The sequence below is a fragment of the Empidonax traillii genome, unplaced genomic scaffold, assembly GCF_003031625.1.
Source record: "Empidonax traillii isolate 1590-97213 ecotype Southwest subspecies unplaced genomic scaffold, ASM303162v1 scaffold646:size549819, whole genome shotgun sequence".
NCBI lineage: Eukaryota > Metazoa > Chordata > Aves > Passeriformes > Tyrannidae > Empidonax > Empidonax traillii.
Window position 1 is genome coordinate 455,017 of NW_020955839.1, and position 14,968 is coordinate 469,984.

The window sequence follows — 14,968 nt, forward strand, 5'->3', positions numbered from 1 at the left end:
CTACTGTAGCATTCCTGTGTATGCTTGCAGATTTTGTAGACATGTTGGGGCTGACAGTTAATGTTTGCTTTAGACATTCAATTGAGTATAATTTTAATATGCATTTCTAAAGTAAATTCCATTGAGGAGGCCTAGGTGACTGAGTGAAAAAACCAATCACCTTTCACATTTGTGTACAATTGTCATGCAGTTACTACCACTGATCCAAAATGTTGTTATGATGTCAGTTTATTTTTTCCTGTATCATCTTGAGCCTTTGACAGTTTGACAGTCTTGACTGAGCTATTTTTTATTAACGTGTTGTTCTTTCAACTGTAATCTTAAAAATTCATCACCATCATGTGTAAATGAGTTCATTGTTGAGTACCCATAATTGTCTTATGAAGAATCTTCAGAGAACCATAAATGTGTGTTCATGTGTACTAGAAAGTATAATAATCTTCATGTGGACCTAAAGCTTGTTCTGTGAAGAACAGATGTACAATGACATCTTTAATGTGTGTTGACTTCTTTTAAATATGCCAAGTTGTGCTTGCTCTAAGGATGGGAGGAACTCTTCCCACACTTTTAACCTGTATAAAAAAATCAGTGATTATATGGCTATTTATATGAAAGAACATCTTTGGTCCTGCATATGGTGTCTGGACACTTTCCCTGTCTCATATACCTTCTTTCTATGGCAACTTTAGTTTGAGCTTGTGTACATAACTAAATTCTGTTGTCATGACCTGAAATGAGCACTCTTACTTTTTTCTTCTTTGTGGAACCATTAGTCTGGAATCCAAGCTACTGCCTGCCTTCATTAGAAAGTTGGATAGTTTCACTTAAAACTTATCCATGGCTACTTGGCAACTTTCTTAGCAAAAACTTTTGCTTTTCTAGTTCCAATTTTCAGTTGTCTACAGTGATGCAGGGATTCTTGAAGCAGTAGTGTTTGTAATAGGAAACTCAATTTGCCATTCCAGCCTAATAACTTGGTGTAGATTTGCTCCACCTTGCTGAAGATATTTTTGTCCTGGCAGCCTATGGTAGCTTTATCTAACTGCTCCCAGAAGTAGATGACACCTTAGAAAAGCTCTCCTATGAGAGTGTTGAGTACTCCACAAGCGGGGTGCAGTGTCAGGACAGAGACATTCAGACAAATTTCATCAAGTAGGAGGACCCCAGAGTCCATGTTCTCTGACCTGCAAATCTTGTTCTGAAAGATTTTGTCAGTTCTTATTCAGGAAATCTAGATGAAATTTTCTGTCTGCCACCCAAAAGGAAAATTCTGACCAAGGTTGTAGGGTACATGCAGAGGTCAAGGACAATACAGAGTTTTACCAAGGGGAGTGCTGAAGAGAAAAAAAACCAGTTCAGAACCATAATAAAGCTTTCTCTTCCCTCAGCTTCCTGTAAGGACAGCAAGGAGTTTGCTGAAAATTTTGGGATGTGTCAGTTGTTGTCAACCCCTGTCCTTTCTGTTTTAATGGCATGTCCATACTATGCTGTAATACATTTCAAGAGGTAATGATGACACCGTATTGCTGCCATGAGGGGAAATTCCAATGTGAAAGAAAAGAAATTAGAAAGATTTTTCCAAAGACTGGTTTGGAACAGGTGTGAGATTGCGCTCAAGAACTGTGCTTCATGGGACTAAAATTTTGCCTAGGTCTCTGTGCTTACTGTTTCCCATCATGTGCGTGCCTTTGAGGACCTAGATTTAGCTGATTAAAAACACAAAGGATGAAGCTGAAATAGAATTTAGTTTATGTGCACCTAGGTTTGTGACAAGAACCTATAACCTCCAGACTCTGCAGTCAAATTTACTAGAGATCAGAAGAAGTTTGATAATCTTACTGTCCTGGAAATGCCCTAGATACTGTTCAGAGTTTGCAAACTATGTGTGGATTGCAAGGTCTTTTGAGAAGACATTGCATTTGGGAAAAACCTAGCTGTCATTATGGTAGAAATAATCACATACATTAGTAACATGGAAAGACAGTTTTTACTGCAAAGAGCTTGCAGTCCAAATGATGCAAACTAAATACCCTAATTCTTGTACATCACTAAGCAGGATGATGATTGAGCTGACACTCTCCTAAGAGGGCATGCATTTCAGACAGATGACCATTTTGTAGAAAGAAGATTTTGGCCTTTCACTGTAAACTAATTTCTCTGTAGCTATCAGTGGTCCAAAAGCCCCCGTAGAAATTACGTTCTTGATAAGCCACTCAATATTTATGGAGTTTTTTGAGTTACCGTGCTGATCTAAGTTTTACTAGAAGAAAAAACCAGGACAAGACAGCTGGCTGTCAGAACTTCTTCTGTACTTCACAAGTTCCATAACACATTAAGCAAAGTTTTCACCTCTGGTAATACGAGAACTTGTTTGTTCTACCTAGTGATCCTGTTTAACATAAATTGGTTTCCAAAGGGAGGCCAAAATCTCCTTTCTTTTCTTTCTTTTTTTCCTTGTCTGGTCACAACAATTTTATTTGTCTTACTAAAAAATATTAACTGTTTGACTTTAAAATTATAAGACATTTTCAAAATATATACCAATGATATGTTTTTATATTTGTGTAGCTACAGCTCCTTCTATCCATGTGTGGGATGCGATGAACAAACAGACACTGTCAGTACTGCGGTGCTACCATTCAAAGGGCGTTTGCTCGGTCAGTTTCAGTGCCACTGGCAAACTGCTGCTGTCCGTGGGGCTGGATCCTGAACATACCATTACCATTTGGAAGTGGCAGGAAGGTAGGAAAGTGATTGATTTTGTAGAATGTGTTTGTATTTTTAGAGGTATGTTGGCTTGAGTCAAGAGCAATTGTAACATTAAAATATCAGAAGATCAAAAATTATTACAATAAATGCTGTGCGCTATGCTCTGTACAACAAGAGCTAAATAAATGTATTTACCCATTCTAGTAACTGCCTAATATATATCCTTTGACATTATTGTGTTAAGATCAAGATAGTTCACTGATTTTCAGCCAGAATAAAGAAAAATGTAGTTTTCATTATTATTATTATTATTATTATTATTATTATTATTATTATTATTATTACTTCATTCTTCTCTGTTCTTATTCTTCTCTATAGTCTGATTACTGACTAGGTTGTTATAAAATTGTTCCCCAAAATTACAAATTGCAGAAGTGTGGTGCCAGTACAGCTCCTCTATGCATCTTACGTAATTGGTGTCTTAAGCTATACTACATGTTTTCAGATCATCTTTGATCTGTGTTCAGGATTCAGGCTAAAGCGGTTTGGTGAACTCCTTTCTCATCTTTCTATCTGACGAAGCCATGCCCAGATTATGAATTTGATTCTGATTCTCTGGTCTTTGGGGTTTACTTCTCTCTTTGGGGATTTCTGTTGATCAACTAGTAACTCTCAGAAGTTTAGAGATCAGCTATCAAGTTAATATAAAGTGATCTTTCACAGCTTGTCTAGTGACATCTAATGATGCTGTAGAGATGGACACAGTATCAGGTGTATCTATACAATCTTAGGTAGGATGAAGGGTGTGTGGTAAAAACCCATGCAACATTCACTGCCATTTCAATCAGAACATGCTCATCTCATGCTCTCATCTTAAGAGTTGATACAGATTTAAAATGGCAACTAAGAAATCTGCATATTGGTTAGAATGATTTTAACATTTTTTACTGGAAATGGTATTTTTCTCAGCTAGTTCAAAATGTTCATTTTTTTTCTGCCAGGTGCCAAAATTGCCAGCAGAGCTGGACATAACCAGCGTATATTTGTAGCAGAATTCAGACCAGATTCAGATACCCAGTTTGTTTCTGTGGGAGTAAAACATGTGAGGTTCTGGACACTGGCTGGAAGAGCTCTTCTCAGTAAAAAAGGGCTGCTGAGCTCCATAGAAGATGCCCGCATGCAGACAATGCTATCTGTAGCTTTTGGAGCGGTATGTACTTCATCAAACTACTTGAAAATGCATACAAACAAAAATGTTTTTATCCTTCTGCCTTTATTCAGTTCAGTGAGACTTTTCTAACCTGGTAATGACTATGTCAGTTGTTTTATTAAACTCAGTTTAGCATTTCTAATACCTGCCTGCTAATTAGAATTAATACCAGCTTTCTTTAGAACAGAAAAGAAAAGAAGATTATGGATTTGTATGTTTTCAAGAGAAACAAATATAGGTGCTTTGGGCTGATAAAAAGCTGCTTGGTATTGAATCCAAGTAAAACAAAACTGAGTCTAGACTTCAGGAACCAAACAGTAGAAATGAGACTAATTTTATGCCCACCTGGAGGTGATTCTATTATAATCTGTGTATATTACTGCTCATGGGTGATCAGAGAGCAGCGTTGCCCTGGGGCATTTGTTAACGTCTGTGACTGTTAGACACTGTTAGACAACCACAGTAGGGTATTGTTTTGCTTTGGGGTTTTTTTGACATGTGCAGGCCTTGTTGCTAAGTTCCATGGCACTGCTGTTTCAGGAGTCACTCTGTATGAGCAGCACTCATCTCTTCAGCTAAGCAGAAGGCCACAAATTTCTTTTGGGAAGTGGTGCTTTGTTTTCCTTGTGTGCTTCCCTGTCCTGTTTAGTGATCTGCCTGTTTGGTCCAGACTGAATTAACACCATCGATTTCTCTTTTTGAAACTGTAACTGTGGTTTCATTTTTTCATGACACTATATCTTTTCCACAGGGCTTTCTGTCTGATTTAAAAGAGGGTCTTGGAAAGAAACAAGATGGTTTCCAAATAATAACTGTTACTGATGCACAACTCAGGAATTAGTAAGGGGTTTGGGAAACCTCTGTGTACTTTCTTATGGAGAGACAGATTCTTAGTGTGAGAATCAGGCTGTATGCTAAATGGCCTGGGGTTTGGTATGAGGTTGTTTGAGGATGCAGAGTGTGCAGGGGTTTTGTGAAATGCTGTGCAAACTGAATAAAGCCAAACCCAGTGAGTTCTCTGTATTTCATGAAGGGAGCAGTTCTGGGAGTGCTCCTCTTGATTTGGTCTCAGAAGGAGCTAGTTCACGTGTCCCTAAACAGAAGCTGGAAAGGGCCTAACAGAAATGCTGTGAGGATAATCAGAGGATTTGCTCTCAAGTGCATTTCTGATCCTCTTTTATTTTATTAGATACACAGGCACACACACACACTTCTTAAAAAAAAGAATGCAGAACATCAACCCACTTCAGTTAAAGAAAGTATTCATGCCATATCAGTAATGCATAATGATACTCTGAACTACTACACATGATGCTGAATTTGAGGACTGTTCATGTAAGTTACTGAAACAGTTTTGCTCAATAACGAGTTCCTGTTGGTTTTAAGTGTATCCTAATAAATTGCAATTAAAATTATTTTTATTACCTTTCAAGAACAGGAAGCAGAATTTAAGAAGAAGAGGCAGATTTTAGTTTTAAGTTAAACTGTTTTCTTCCTAAACTAATGGATACTGTAATCCAGTGGGTATCTTCACCTAATCACAAAAATTACTGCAAGTGTAATGGACATAGCAAGGGGATGCAAATTGCCTGTTTGTGTGAAATGTCAATACTTACTGTGATTTTCTACTGTTTTACTACAAGTTGCACTCTTGATAGGCTGAAAGCACAGATAACCATGCTACTGAAACTTAAGTTGCTGTATTTCTTCTTGCGGTGCAGAGCATGTTTGTCTTCAAGAAGGAATATAGTAGCTCAGTTTTGTCTCTAGAGTTCTTATTGCTTCTTCTACAGTTTCTTCTTCTACAGCAGCAAATAAAAGCAATTTAGCCTTTGGTGCAAATGGTGATGATCTTTATTTCTGAATGTTTTTCTTCCTGCTTTACTCAGAATTGGATGATAAGTATATTTTTCCCCTTTTCAGAATAACTTGACATTTACAGGTACAATCAGTGGAGATGTTTGTGTTTGGAAAGATCATGTGTTGATACGAATTGTGGCCAAAGCTCACAACGGACCTGTTTTCACAATGTACACCACATTAAGAGATGGTTTGATTGTTACAGGAGGCAAAGAAAGGCCGTGAGTCTTCCTTCTTCTTTTTTTAGTTCACGCACATGTACTCTTTAAAAATGGTTTGGATTCATCCCATCTAACACTAGGCAGCTGAGACATCAGAGCTAGAAGAGTAGTTCCTTTTCGGATCTCTGACCAGGTTTAGAAAAAAGAGTAGCCACCACATCCAAAGTGCAGGTTAACCCCATATGAGCTTCAACTACCTGTTTTTTCTCATTGATTATAAGAGAAAGCTTAGCGTTGCTAAGATCCTCTTAAGCTCCAGCCCCTGACAAGGGTGCCGTGCCTAATTACCTAAAGCCAAGGGGCATGAATCAAACTCTAAATGCTGTACAAGTAGTTCTTCATAACTTTAACTTCTCGATAATAGTCATCTTTCTGAAGCATATGTGCAGGCTTCTTCAGGCACTTTACGCTGACTTTACACTATTTTGTTTAAAAATAATAGGCAAGGGTAAAATAAATTATGTGAATGGGTTATTAGTAATACTGCATTATCAGTTATACTGCATTAATCAGTCAGGTAATGTTTTTCCTAGTACAAATACACAATTATCAAAGAGATAATACAGTTCTACCTCCTTAAACTGAAAAGGACTGAACTATTATAAACAAAAGTAGCCTTGAAATCACCTTATGTTACTAAATGGTTCAGCACTATTTATCAGAGGATTATTTATGAGAGGAGGCAAAAAGATTTAGTTTGAAATTTAGAATCATAGAATGGTTAGCATTGGAAGGGACCTTAAATATTCTCTAGCTCCAACCTCCATTTAACTTTAGGCACTAAGAAGTTAACTAATTCTTGAGGGTTACTTTTTTTTTGGAAAATGTACTGAGGCTGTTAACTCCAGTAATTTACACAATTCTGATTAAATAAATGAGTGATAAATTTTACAGCATAGTGCGCAACTTCTTTCAAAGGAAAGACATGCTTAGTTATGATGGCAGAGGCAAGCTGTCTTCTTTTAAATCTAAGGTGCAACAAGATCATTTTTTTCTGGGGCTGTAAACAAATTATCTCCTCAAGCATTTTAATTTTTTTTTTTAGTACCTTGTTAATGATAAAAGAAAAAAAAATGCTTCAGCTGTAATATGGTCCATCTGATGACATGATAGTGCCCCCTTTTGCAGGACACAGGCCACTTACTATCTTTTCAGACACAGGTGAAATCTTACTTATTCCTTTGTTTGAAATACTTTCTTTTAGTATTTGTAAACATTGTTGTAAATTTATTTAGAGGATGTTCTCTCTACTACTTGTCTTCAGAGACTTCTAATTTTTAGTATTTGATCTGAAAGAAATAGTAATAAAAACCAGTAAGAATCAAGCATTCATCTCCTGTGGGAAAATGAAGTATTGGCAGAATGCAAAAAAAATTCTCGTGTAGGAAGATTGCATCCTTGCTTCTGCCTTGGCATTCTTAGTTGCAGTTCATCCACCTGTTTTGGTAAAATCCTTTTGCTGAGTATGATGACCAGTCATATGTCAGAACAGCGCTAGTGAGAAGCAAAGAATATTCTATTGTAAGGAGTATGAATTAATAATTCATTACAGTTCTTTTCATAATAATAGTACAAACCCAGTAATTCTAATTAAACTTTCTGAAGTTCTTTTTCAGGGTTCATTCAGTAATCAGAGTTGTAACACAGGCAGCCAATATTGTGGAACATTGTATTTTGTGTCTGTTAGGGGAGATTCTTTCCTCTGCGAAGACACATAAGACATGTTCCACCTCAACTGGAAATGCCAGATTTATAACTGATTCAGTAAACATTATCCTTTTTCAGAAACTTTTTTATTTGAATGTGTTCTTTACTGAAATACCAAGTTTTTTTGCAAGTGGGTGGGAAATGCTTAGTGTTTGCACAATTAATACTTACTAGTTGGGTGTCTTGTGCAATTAATGTGTGTTTTTTCTGCTGTATCTTTGTCGTTTATTTCATACCAATGAAAATAGTGACATTTTCGCAAAAGTGAAAATCTTCTGTCTTTTATTTCCCAGAAGAAAAATACATATCGTTCCTGTTTTCCTCAACTATATTTTGATAATCTCTGCCTGTGTTATTATTGGGATGGTACTTTGTTCACTCACTTAACTGTTCTTATGACTAGACAAATTCCCTCAGGGCAACTCATTCAGATTAATCTGAGCAGCGCCCATCTCTCAACTTGTTCTGTAAAGTAGTACAGTAAGAACTTGGAATCAGAATGTCTTCCTTAGTTAGGAGGCTCAGCATATTAACTCAGCTGTTCAGTAAAAAAAAATTTAAAATGCCTCATTTGCAATATATTATGTTAAATAACATAGTTTTTTCTTATATAATTATTGTCTTTGTTGTGCCAGCCATTATACTCATGGTTTTTCCTGATGTCTTCATAGTTCAAAGGAAGGAGGAGCAGTTAAGCTATGGGATCAAGAGCTAAAAAGATGTCGTGCCTTCAGACTAGAGACAGGACAAATGACAGACTGTGTTCGTTCTGTTTGCAGAGGAAAGGTAAAGAAAGCCTCCTGTTGGTAAAATAAAGCTTATAATTTGTAGGTTGTTTTGTAAATAACAGATAAATGACTTCTACTTTTTCTTATAATTACTATTTAAAATTAAAGCTTTAATTAGAAGGTGTCTACAATGATATTGCAGCACAACAACATCTACTTTGTGAGATGTCAGTCTTACTTAGGATAATATTCATATATATTTTTATTAAAGACATTATTTCTTTTCTATTTTTGCACTTCAGATATCAAAAATCAAGTATCATATTACAAGCAATAACTCAACTAGCATCGTGATTTCTATACAGCTTTGTACTTCAGTAAATCAGAGGAGTTTAAAAAATAAAGTAATTATTTAAGAATGTAATTTAAGCAAATTTTCTCGACAGAACTATAACTCTAGATTATATCTTTATTACTGTTCATCACGAGTGGTTAATATATTACACCAGAGATAATTTCTTCACTCTTGTTCAAGGGGAAAATTCTCGTTGGGACAAGAAATGCTGAAATAATTGAAGTTGGAGAGAAAAATGCTGCATGTAACATTTTAATTAATGGTCATATGGATGGACCAATCTGGGGCCTAGCCACGCATCCATCCAGAGATTTTTTCCTTTCTGCTGCAGAAGATGGCACAGTAAGACTCTGGGATATTGTTGAAAAGGTAGGTAGTTGTTTAAAAAAAAAAAAAAAAAAGGCTTATGATGGTGTTGCAGACTTGAAACTTGTTTTTTAATGTATTGTGAGAATAATCCATCTGATACATGTTAACAAACTATTAGTGTAAGGTGCTTTTAAAATATGGACAAATAATAACAGATATTATTTTGGGGTTTTGTTTCTTCACAGAAGATGCTAAACAAAGTCAGCTTAGGACATGCAGCTCGTACTGTTTGTTACAGCCCAGAAGGTGATATGGTAGCTATTGGCATGAAAAATGGAGAATTTATTATCTTGCTTGTGACCTCTCTAAAAATTTGGGGGAAAAAAAGGGACAGAAGATCAGCGATTCAAGATATCAGGTCAGAAAATATAATCCCTTTGTCTATTGCAGTATGCTAGAAATCTCTAATATTTTGAGTTTTAAAAATACTGTTTTGTGTTCTGAGGAGCATTGCAGTGATATTTCAGAGAGCTGGAATCAATGAGCGAATTGTGGGGCTTTTGTGATTACTCTGATACCAGGGATAAAAAGGAAGGAGGAGGCACATGACTATGAGAGAGAGTTATCGGTCAAAAAGACTGATAGAATGGGCACCAGTGATGGGTGATGTTCCTCAGTGGCTGGCATTGGGGCTGTTGTTGTTTAACATCTTTCTTGGCAGAGTGGACAGTAGGGTTGAGTGCAATCTCAGCACCTTTGCCAACGACATCAAGCTGTGTAGTGTGTTTGGCATGCTTGAGGTAAAATATGTGTGTTGGAGGTAAAATGAAATCAGAAATTTAGAGACTAAGACTGGATTGTGAGAGATAATGGAAATGCCTTTCTGTCAGTTTGCTCTTTGTTGTGTTTGTTAGAAAGGAGTTAGAAGTAAAATTTGCCCATTTCCTGAGTGGAGGACAAGATGTTTTTTCCGTGAGATGAACTGGTCGTGATCACCTAAGGAAAGCTTTTGGAGAGCAAAGTGAGATTAGAGAGAAATGTGAGCAAACAGAGACCTTGTGGGAGTTAGAGGGTTGTTGGAATCAGAAAGCTATCCCAAGATACATTTCAGAGAGAATAGAATTAAAGAAACTTCCTAGTAACACAAAAGGGACTGTGAGGAATTTTTTCAGCTCAGGAAGCTATTGAAGGCTAGAAAGGAAAGCCGGAGGAAAGAAACCACTGTGTGAAGATACACTGGGCAGACAGAAGATCTGATTTCACATCTTTTCAGGACATTTCATATAGAACCTCTGGCTTTTCTTCATTTACACCATTTAATTTTTCTAGCTCGTAACCTTGTAAGTTTAGCATCAGAGAGTCAAAATCTTCAGGGGCATGTCATAAGTTTTTAGACCATTAAGATGGCCATGATGTCAGGTAATGAACAGAAGTACTCAAGAGATGTTCCCAGTTCTCTTATATGTGTCATCTGTACCAAAATTATTGCCACTTTCGACTGGATATGCATTCCCTGAAAATTTCATTTAAAAAGTTATTGTACTTAGCAGACTAAATACTCTGCCTCCCTCTAGTTCTGGATAGCAGATACTTGAAATGCAAATTTACCTGTGCTTCTCAAATGTTAGAATCTGTTGTAAGTGCCGACGTGTGTTCATAAAACCCTTTTATCTGTTCAGGTTTAGCCCAGATTCCCGATACTTAGCAGTTGGTTCCAGTGAGAATGCAGTGGATTTTTATGATCTGACTTTGGGTCCCACACTAAATCGAATCAGCTATTGCAAAGATATCCCAAGTTTTGTGATCCAGATGGACTTCTCTGCTGACAGCTCTTATCTCCAGGTATCAGTCATTAATTGTTCAAGGTACTGAATGAAAAACTCATGACAGATGCTCTGCAGGTGTTCTCCTTTGACTACTTCTAAGTTTTGTAACTAAATGTTGATAATATGTTGCTGTCACTATACTGTTACTTTGTTGTAGTGATAAGTGGATGCCTTTAATTTTCAATAGTTTTCCTGGAGATTAAATACAAGAAATAAGCATAGAAATGAGAAACATAGTTCAAGATCACTGTGTCTCCTTGCTTTTTTAGCTCTTATGCTGATGGACCATCTTAAAAGAGGAAGAAGTACAGTCTGTCATTCTGCAGGGCCCAGGCAGGGCCCTGGGCTCTGACCATTATACTCTGACCACGGTAATGCCAATGATGGCATTACAAGTCATTTTAGTGCTGGCCTTTGTGGAGTGGCACCAAAATCATGGTGTTGCAACTCCCAACCATAGGAGGGCTCAAGAAAGTTTTCAAAATCAAAATAAAGTCTGTATAGTTAGCTTTCTATATTTTACTCACATCTGAGAGGAAAAGTAAGCTTCTCTCATCAACAAATCAGCAGAGGAATCAAAATCAAAAGAGGAATGCTTTTGCATCAGTTTTAATTACAGGAAATTATTTTGCCTTATTTGATTGTACACACACACTAGTACACAATGTATAGAGAAAATTAATATGTGCAGAATGTGAGATGTTTCAATTGTTTTTTATTAATTAGACATTTAAATATTAAGATTTCATATGCTTTCTCACTGTTGCTTTATGCTTGTATGGATTTTTGAGAATTTCCAACTCACTGACCAAGTTTTCTTAATAGCTAAGTTACTTTATGGAGTAAGAGATAACTGTCAAGAAAATGCTTTTCAAAGCCCTTTAGATTTATACTTCCATCTTTCGAATGAAGTTAATCTATTCTAAATTCTCTGTGGTCATCTCAAAGGTCTCTACGGGGTCTTACAAAAGGCAAGTGTATGAAGTGCCTTCAGGAAAACAGCTTGTGGACCAGGCTGTGATTGACAGAATAACGTGGGCTACTTGGACAAGGTAAATGATTCACATATTTACACCTGTTAAAACACTTGTAACTCCCAGAAGAAGCACCTACTGTTTAAAAGTGTATTTCATCCCTTAATTCAGTCAGTTGTTTTCTTTTAACACACACATCTGCTCTGGCAACGGATCAGCAGCACAGCAAAAGGCAGCACACAGCAGATTCCCTCGTCAGACATCAGCTGTCTGACCAGTGAGGATGATAAAAACTGATCTCTCACAAGGTGCCTCTCTGCTCTCTGGGTATCTCAAGCTGCTTTGGTGCAACCCTTGCAACCTCAGTAGTGTTTTCATTGCACTGTGCAAATTATCTGGAATACTGCAGTATTTACTTCAAAATAGTGATGAGAGTATGTATGAAAACTTGAAAAGACAAATTCAAGTTTATTTATAATATTAGACTAATCATATCTGTATAATAAAGTTACTATTAACATTTGCATATTAAAAGGCATGCAAAAGTACTTTTAAATGCATTAAAATATTATATTTCTTTCAAGATATTACATGAAGAATTATACCATATCTTATTTTTAATTAAAATTTAAATAATTTGTTTTCTATTCTATGCAAATCTGACTTTTTCAGATTTCAGTCTCAGCCTTATTTCAGTCTCCTTTGCCTGCTTTCAGAAATTGTCCTCTAATTATCACCCCAGACAAAAACTGAGAATAAATACTTGAAAGTTTTCCACATATTAACCACTTTAAACAATAATAATCCTGACTATTTGCTGCAAGACATAACTAAAATTGTAAGCATTTAGAGGGCTCTGAAAGACTCATTTTGCTAGATTTCTGGTTTTTGTTCGGGTAATCCATTTTGGTCACCTCTTTGATAAAAAAACAAGAAACTGGTATTTTCTGACCCAATTCAGCATGTCTGATGTAAATCATACCTTTCTGAATGTAATGTACTGTGGTCTGAATTGAGGGGAAAGAATCACAGAAAATTTCCCAAATCATTCACCTATTAACAAATGATAGATTGGTTGTTTCTGTGCATTCGTGGAAGTATGCATATACATGGTAAGGAGAGTTGAATAAAAGCCTTTTTATAAGGCTTTGAAAAAGCAATTTTCTGGAATCTTAAAATAATTAAATCTTCACTGGACTCAGAGAAACTTTTAATTGATATGAAAAAGTTACAGAATCAATAGAACATAGTTATAACGAGAATATAAATTTTTTTATTTTCCAAAAGCTGAAACTTATTCATCTAATGCTTTTGCTATACCATTCTATTTCTATTGTCCTTTCTTTATTATTTTTTTCTTTTTTTTCTCTTTTGCTGAATGCCTCACTGGACAATATTAGTACTATTGATTTCTCTTCTGCTTCTTAATGTTGGCATGGACCACATTATTTTGGGAATTATATCACTGAATCAGTTTCAGAAACAATTATAGAATGATAAAAAATTAATTACAGAATAAAACTTACACAAGTCATGTATGTGTGGGAATGAAATGTCAAAATTGCATTTTTATGGAAGTAGTTACAGTATGAGAGCAGCTTTCCATTTTGTTACTCTATTGTTTTTGCTGTGATTTTCAAAAGAATCTCTTTGCTGTTCTGTTTCAGTGTTCTTGGGGATGAAGTAATTGGAATCTGGTCCAGGCATGCTGAAAAAGCTGATGTAAACTGTGCTTGTGTCTCTCACTCGGGAATCAATCTTGTAACAGGCGATGATTTTGGCATGGTCAAACTGTTTGACTTTCCATGTCCTGAAAAATTTGTAAGAACTTGTTTTTGCACGGTTACAGCAACAAGTACTGTTGATATTATGGTCTTGTCTCGTTTGTCTAGAAGACATATGATTGAAATATTTTCTTCTCTAAATTTGTAGCTTTTTAATGTAACTTTAGCTCCATAGTCTTGTAAGCATGTTTCACCTCAGAGTTTTCCTACCATTTTGTGCAAGTGCTCTTGCAATAACCTCTTGTATATGCAGATATTGTCTGCCAACCTGCATTAGCATAGGGCCTTCATACTGAAAATCTCAAAGCTCTTAGTAGTTTCCACATCTCTGATCCTTTTGACTGATGAGGAAGACAGCTGGTGATTTTAGTCGCATCTGTGTATCTCCACAGATGAAGGGTTTACCTATTTTTTACTGACGTTGTCAGTTTGTATCACTGTTTTTATAATTTTAATTGATAATGATTTTTTAATTTGCTTTCACTCTTAATTTTCAAGATTTGAAACTGCACAGTGTAAACTGCTAACAAAATTACAATGATTTTTTTTTTTCACTGTTAAGAATTTTACACAAAACTTAGAAGTTAATCATATGACAAGATGTATTTCATGGTATTGTGTCAACTTGATCATTGTTCCCAATTTACCAGTGCTCTCTCATTTGGTGACAATTCCCTCTGCATTGCAGCTCAGTGTAGTTCTCCTTCAGGAGATCTTTCACATTTGATAACCTCTGTAACTTCTGAATGATATAAATATGTGATTCAATAGAAAGGTTCATTAAAACCATGCATGCCTTGTTTGATTTAGGAAGGCATAGAATATTTAGACTCATTCTGTTGTTGTTCGTGGTTTTTTTTTTCAGGCAAAACACAAACGATTTTTAGGTCACTCTGCCCATTTAACTAATATTCGATTTACAAGTGGAGATAGATATGTGGTCAGTGCCGGAGGGGACGACTGCAGGTATGTATCCTTTCCATTACTATCTAAAAGTACACAGCAGTGCACATGGACAGTCCATAACAATGTAAAGTTCAAGTTCAGCCTTCGACTTTTTGTCCATGTGCTTGCTTTCCTGTTTGTGCATAAAGAGAAGGATATTCGTGACAAAATAAATAGCCCAAATGTTAATGCAAACAGTTAAGATTTAATAAGTTAAAACATTAACATCTCTTATTCAGAGCATCATACTTTTAACTGAAATTTTTCTTTTGGCTATGTTAGCTGTTTCTTTTAACAACATTGTATTCTGCTATATTTCATATTTAATATCTACTTGAAA

At 35.9% G+C, this 14,968-nt stretch overlaps 1 protein-coding gene across 4 annotated transcripts in view; it reads left to right on the forward strand.

Moving 5' to 3' along the window:
• Positions 1 to 14,968, forward strand: part of EML5 (EMAP like 5) — a 116,853-nt gene that overhangs the window by 97,405 nt on the left and 4,480 nt on the right. For all 4 annotated transcript variants that reach the window (XM_027899137.1, XM_027899138.1, XM_027899139.1 and 1 more), the window contains 10 exons: positions 2,569 to 2,742; positions 3,711 to 3,919; positions 5,843 to 6,000; positions 8,379 to 8,493; positions 8,971 to 9,159; positions 9,345 to 9,517; positions 10,779 to 10,941; positions 11,874 to 11,977; positions 13,567 to 13,720; positions 14,549 to 14,649. In XM_027899137.1, coding sequence (XP_027754938.1) covers positions 2,569 to 2,742; positions 3,711 to 3,919; positions 5,843 to 6,000; positions 8,379 to 8,493; positions 8,971 to 9,159; positions 9,345 to 9,517; positions 10,779 to 10,941; positions 11,874 to 11,977; positions 13,567 to 13,720; positions 14,549 to 14,649 — 1,540 coding nt within the window. The remainder of the gene's footprint in view (positions 1 to 2,568; positions 2,743 to 3,710; positions 3,920 to 5,842; positions 6,001 to 8,378; positions 8,494 to 8,970; positions 9,160 to 9,344; positions 9,518 to 10,778; positions 10,942 to 11,873; positions 11,978 to 13,566; positions 13,721 to 14,548; positions 14,650 to 14,968) is intronic.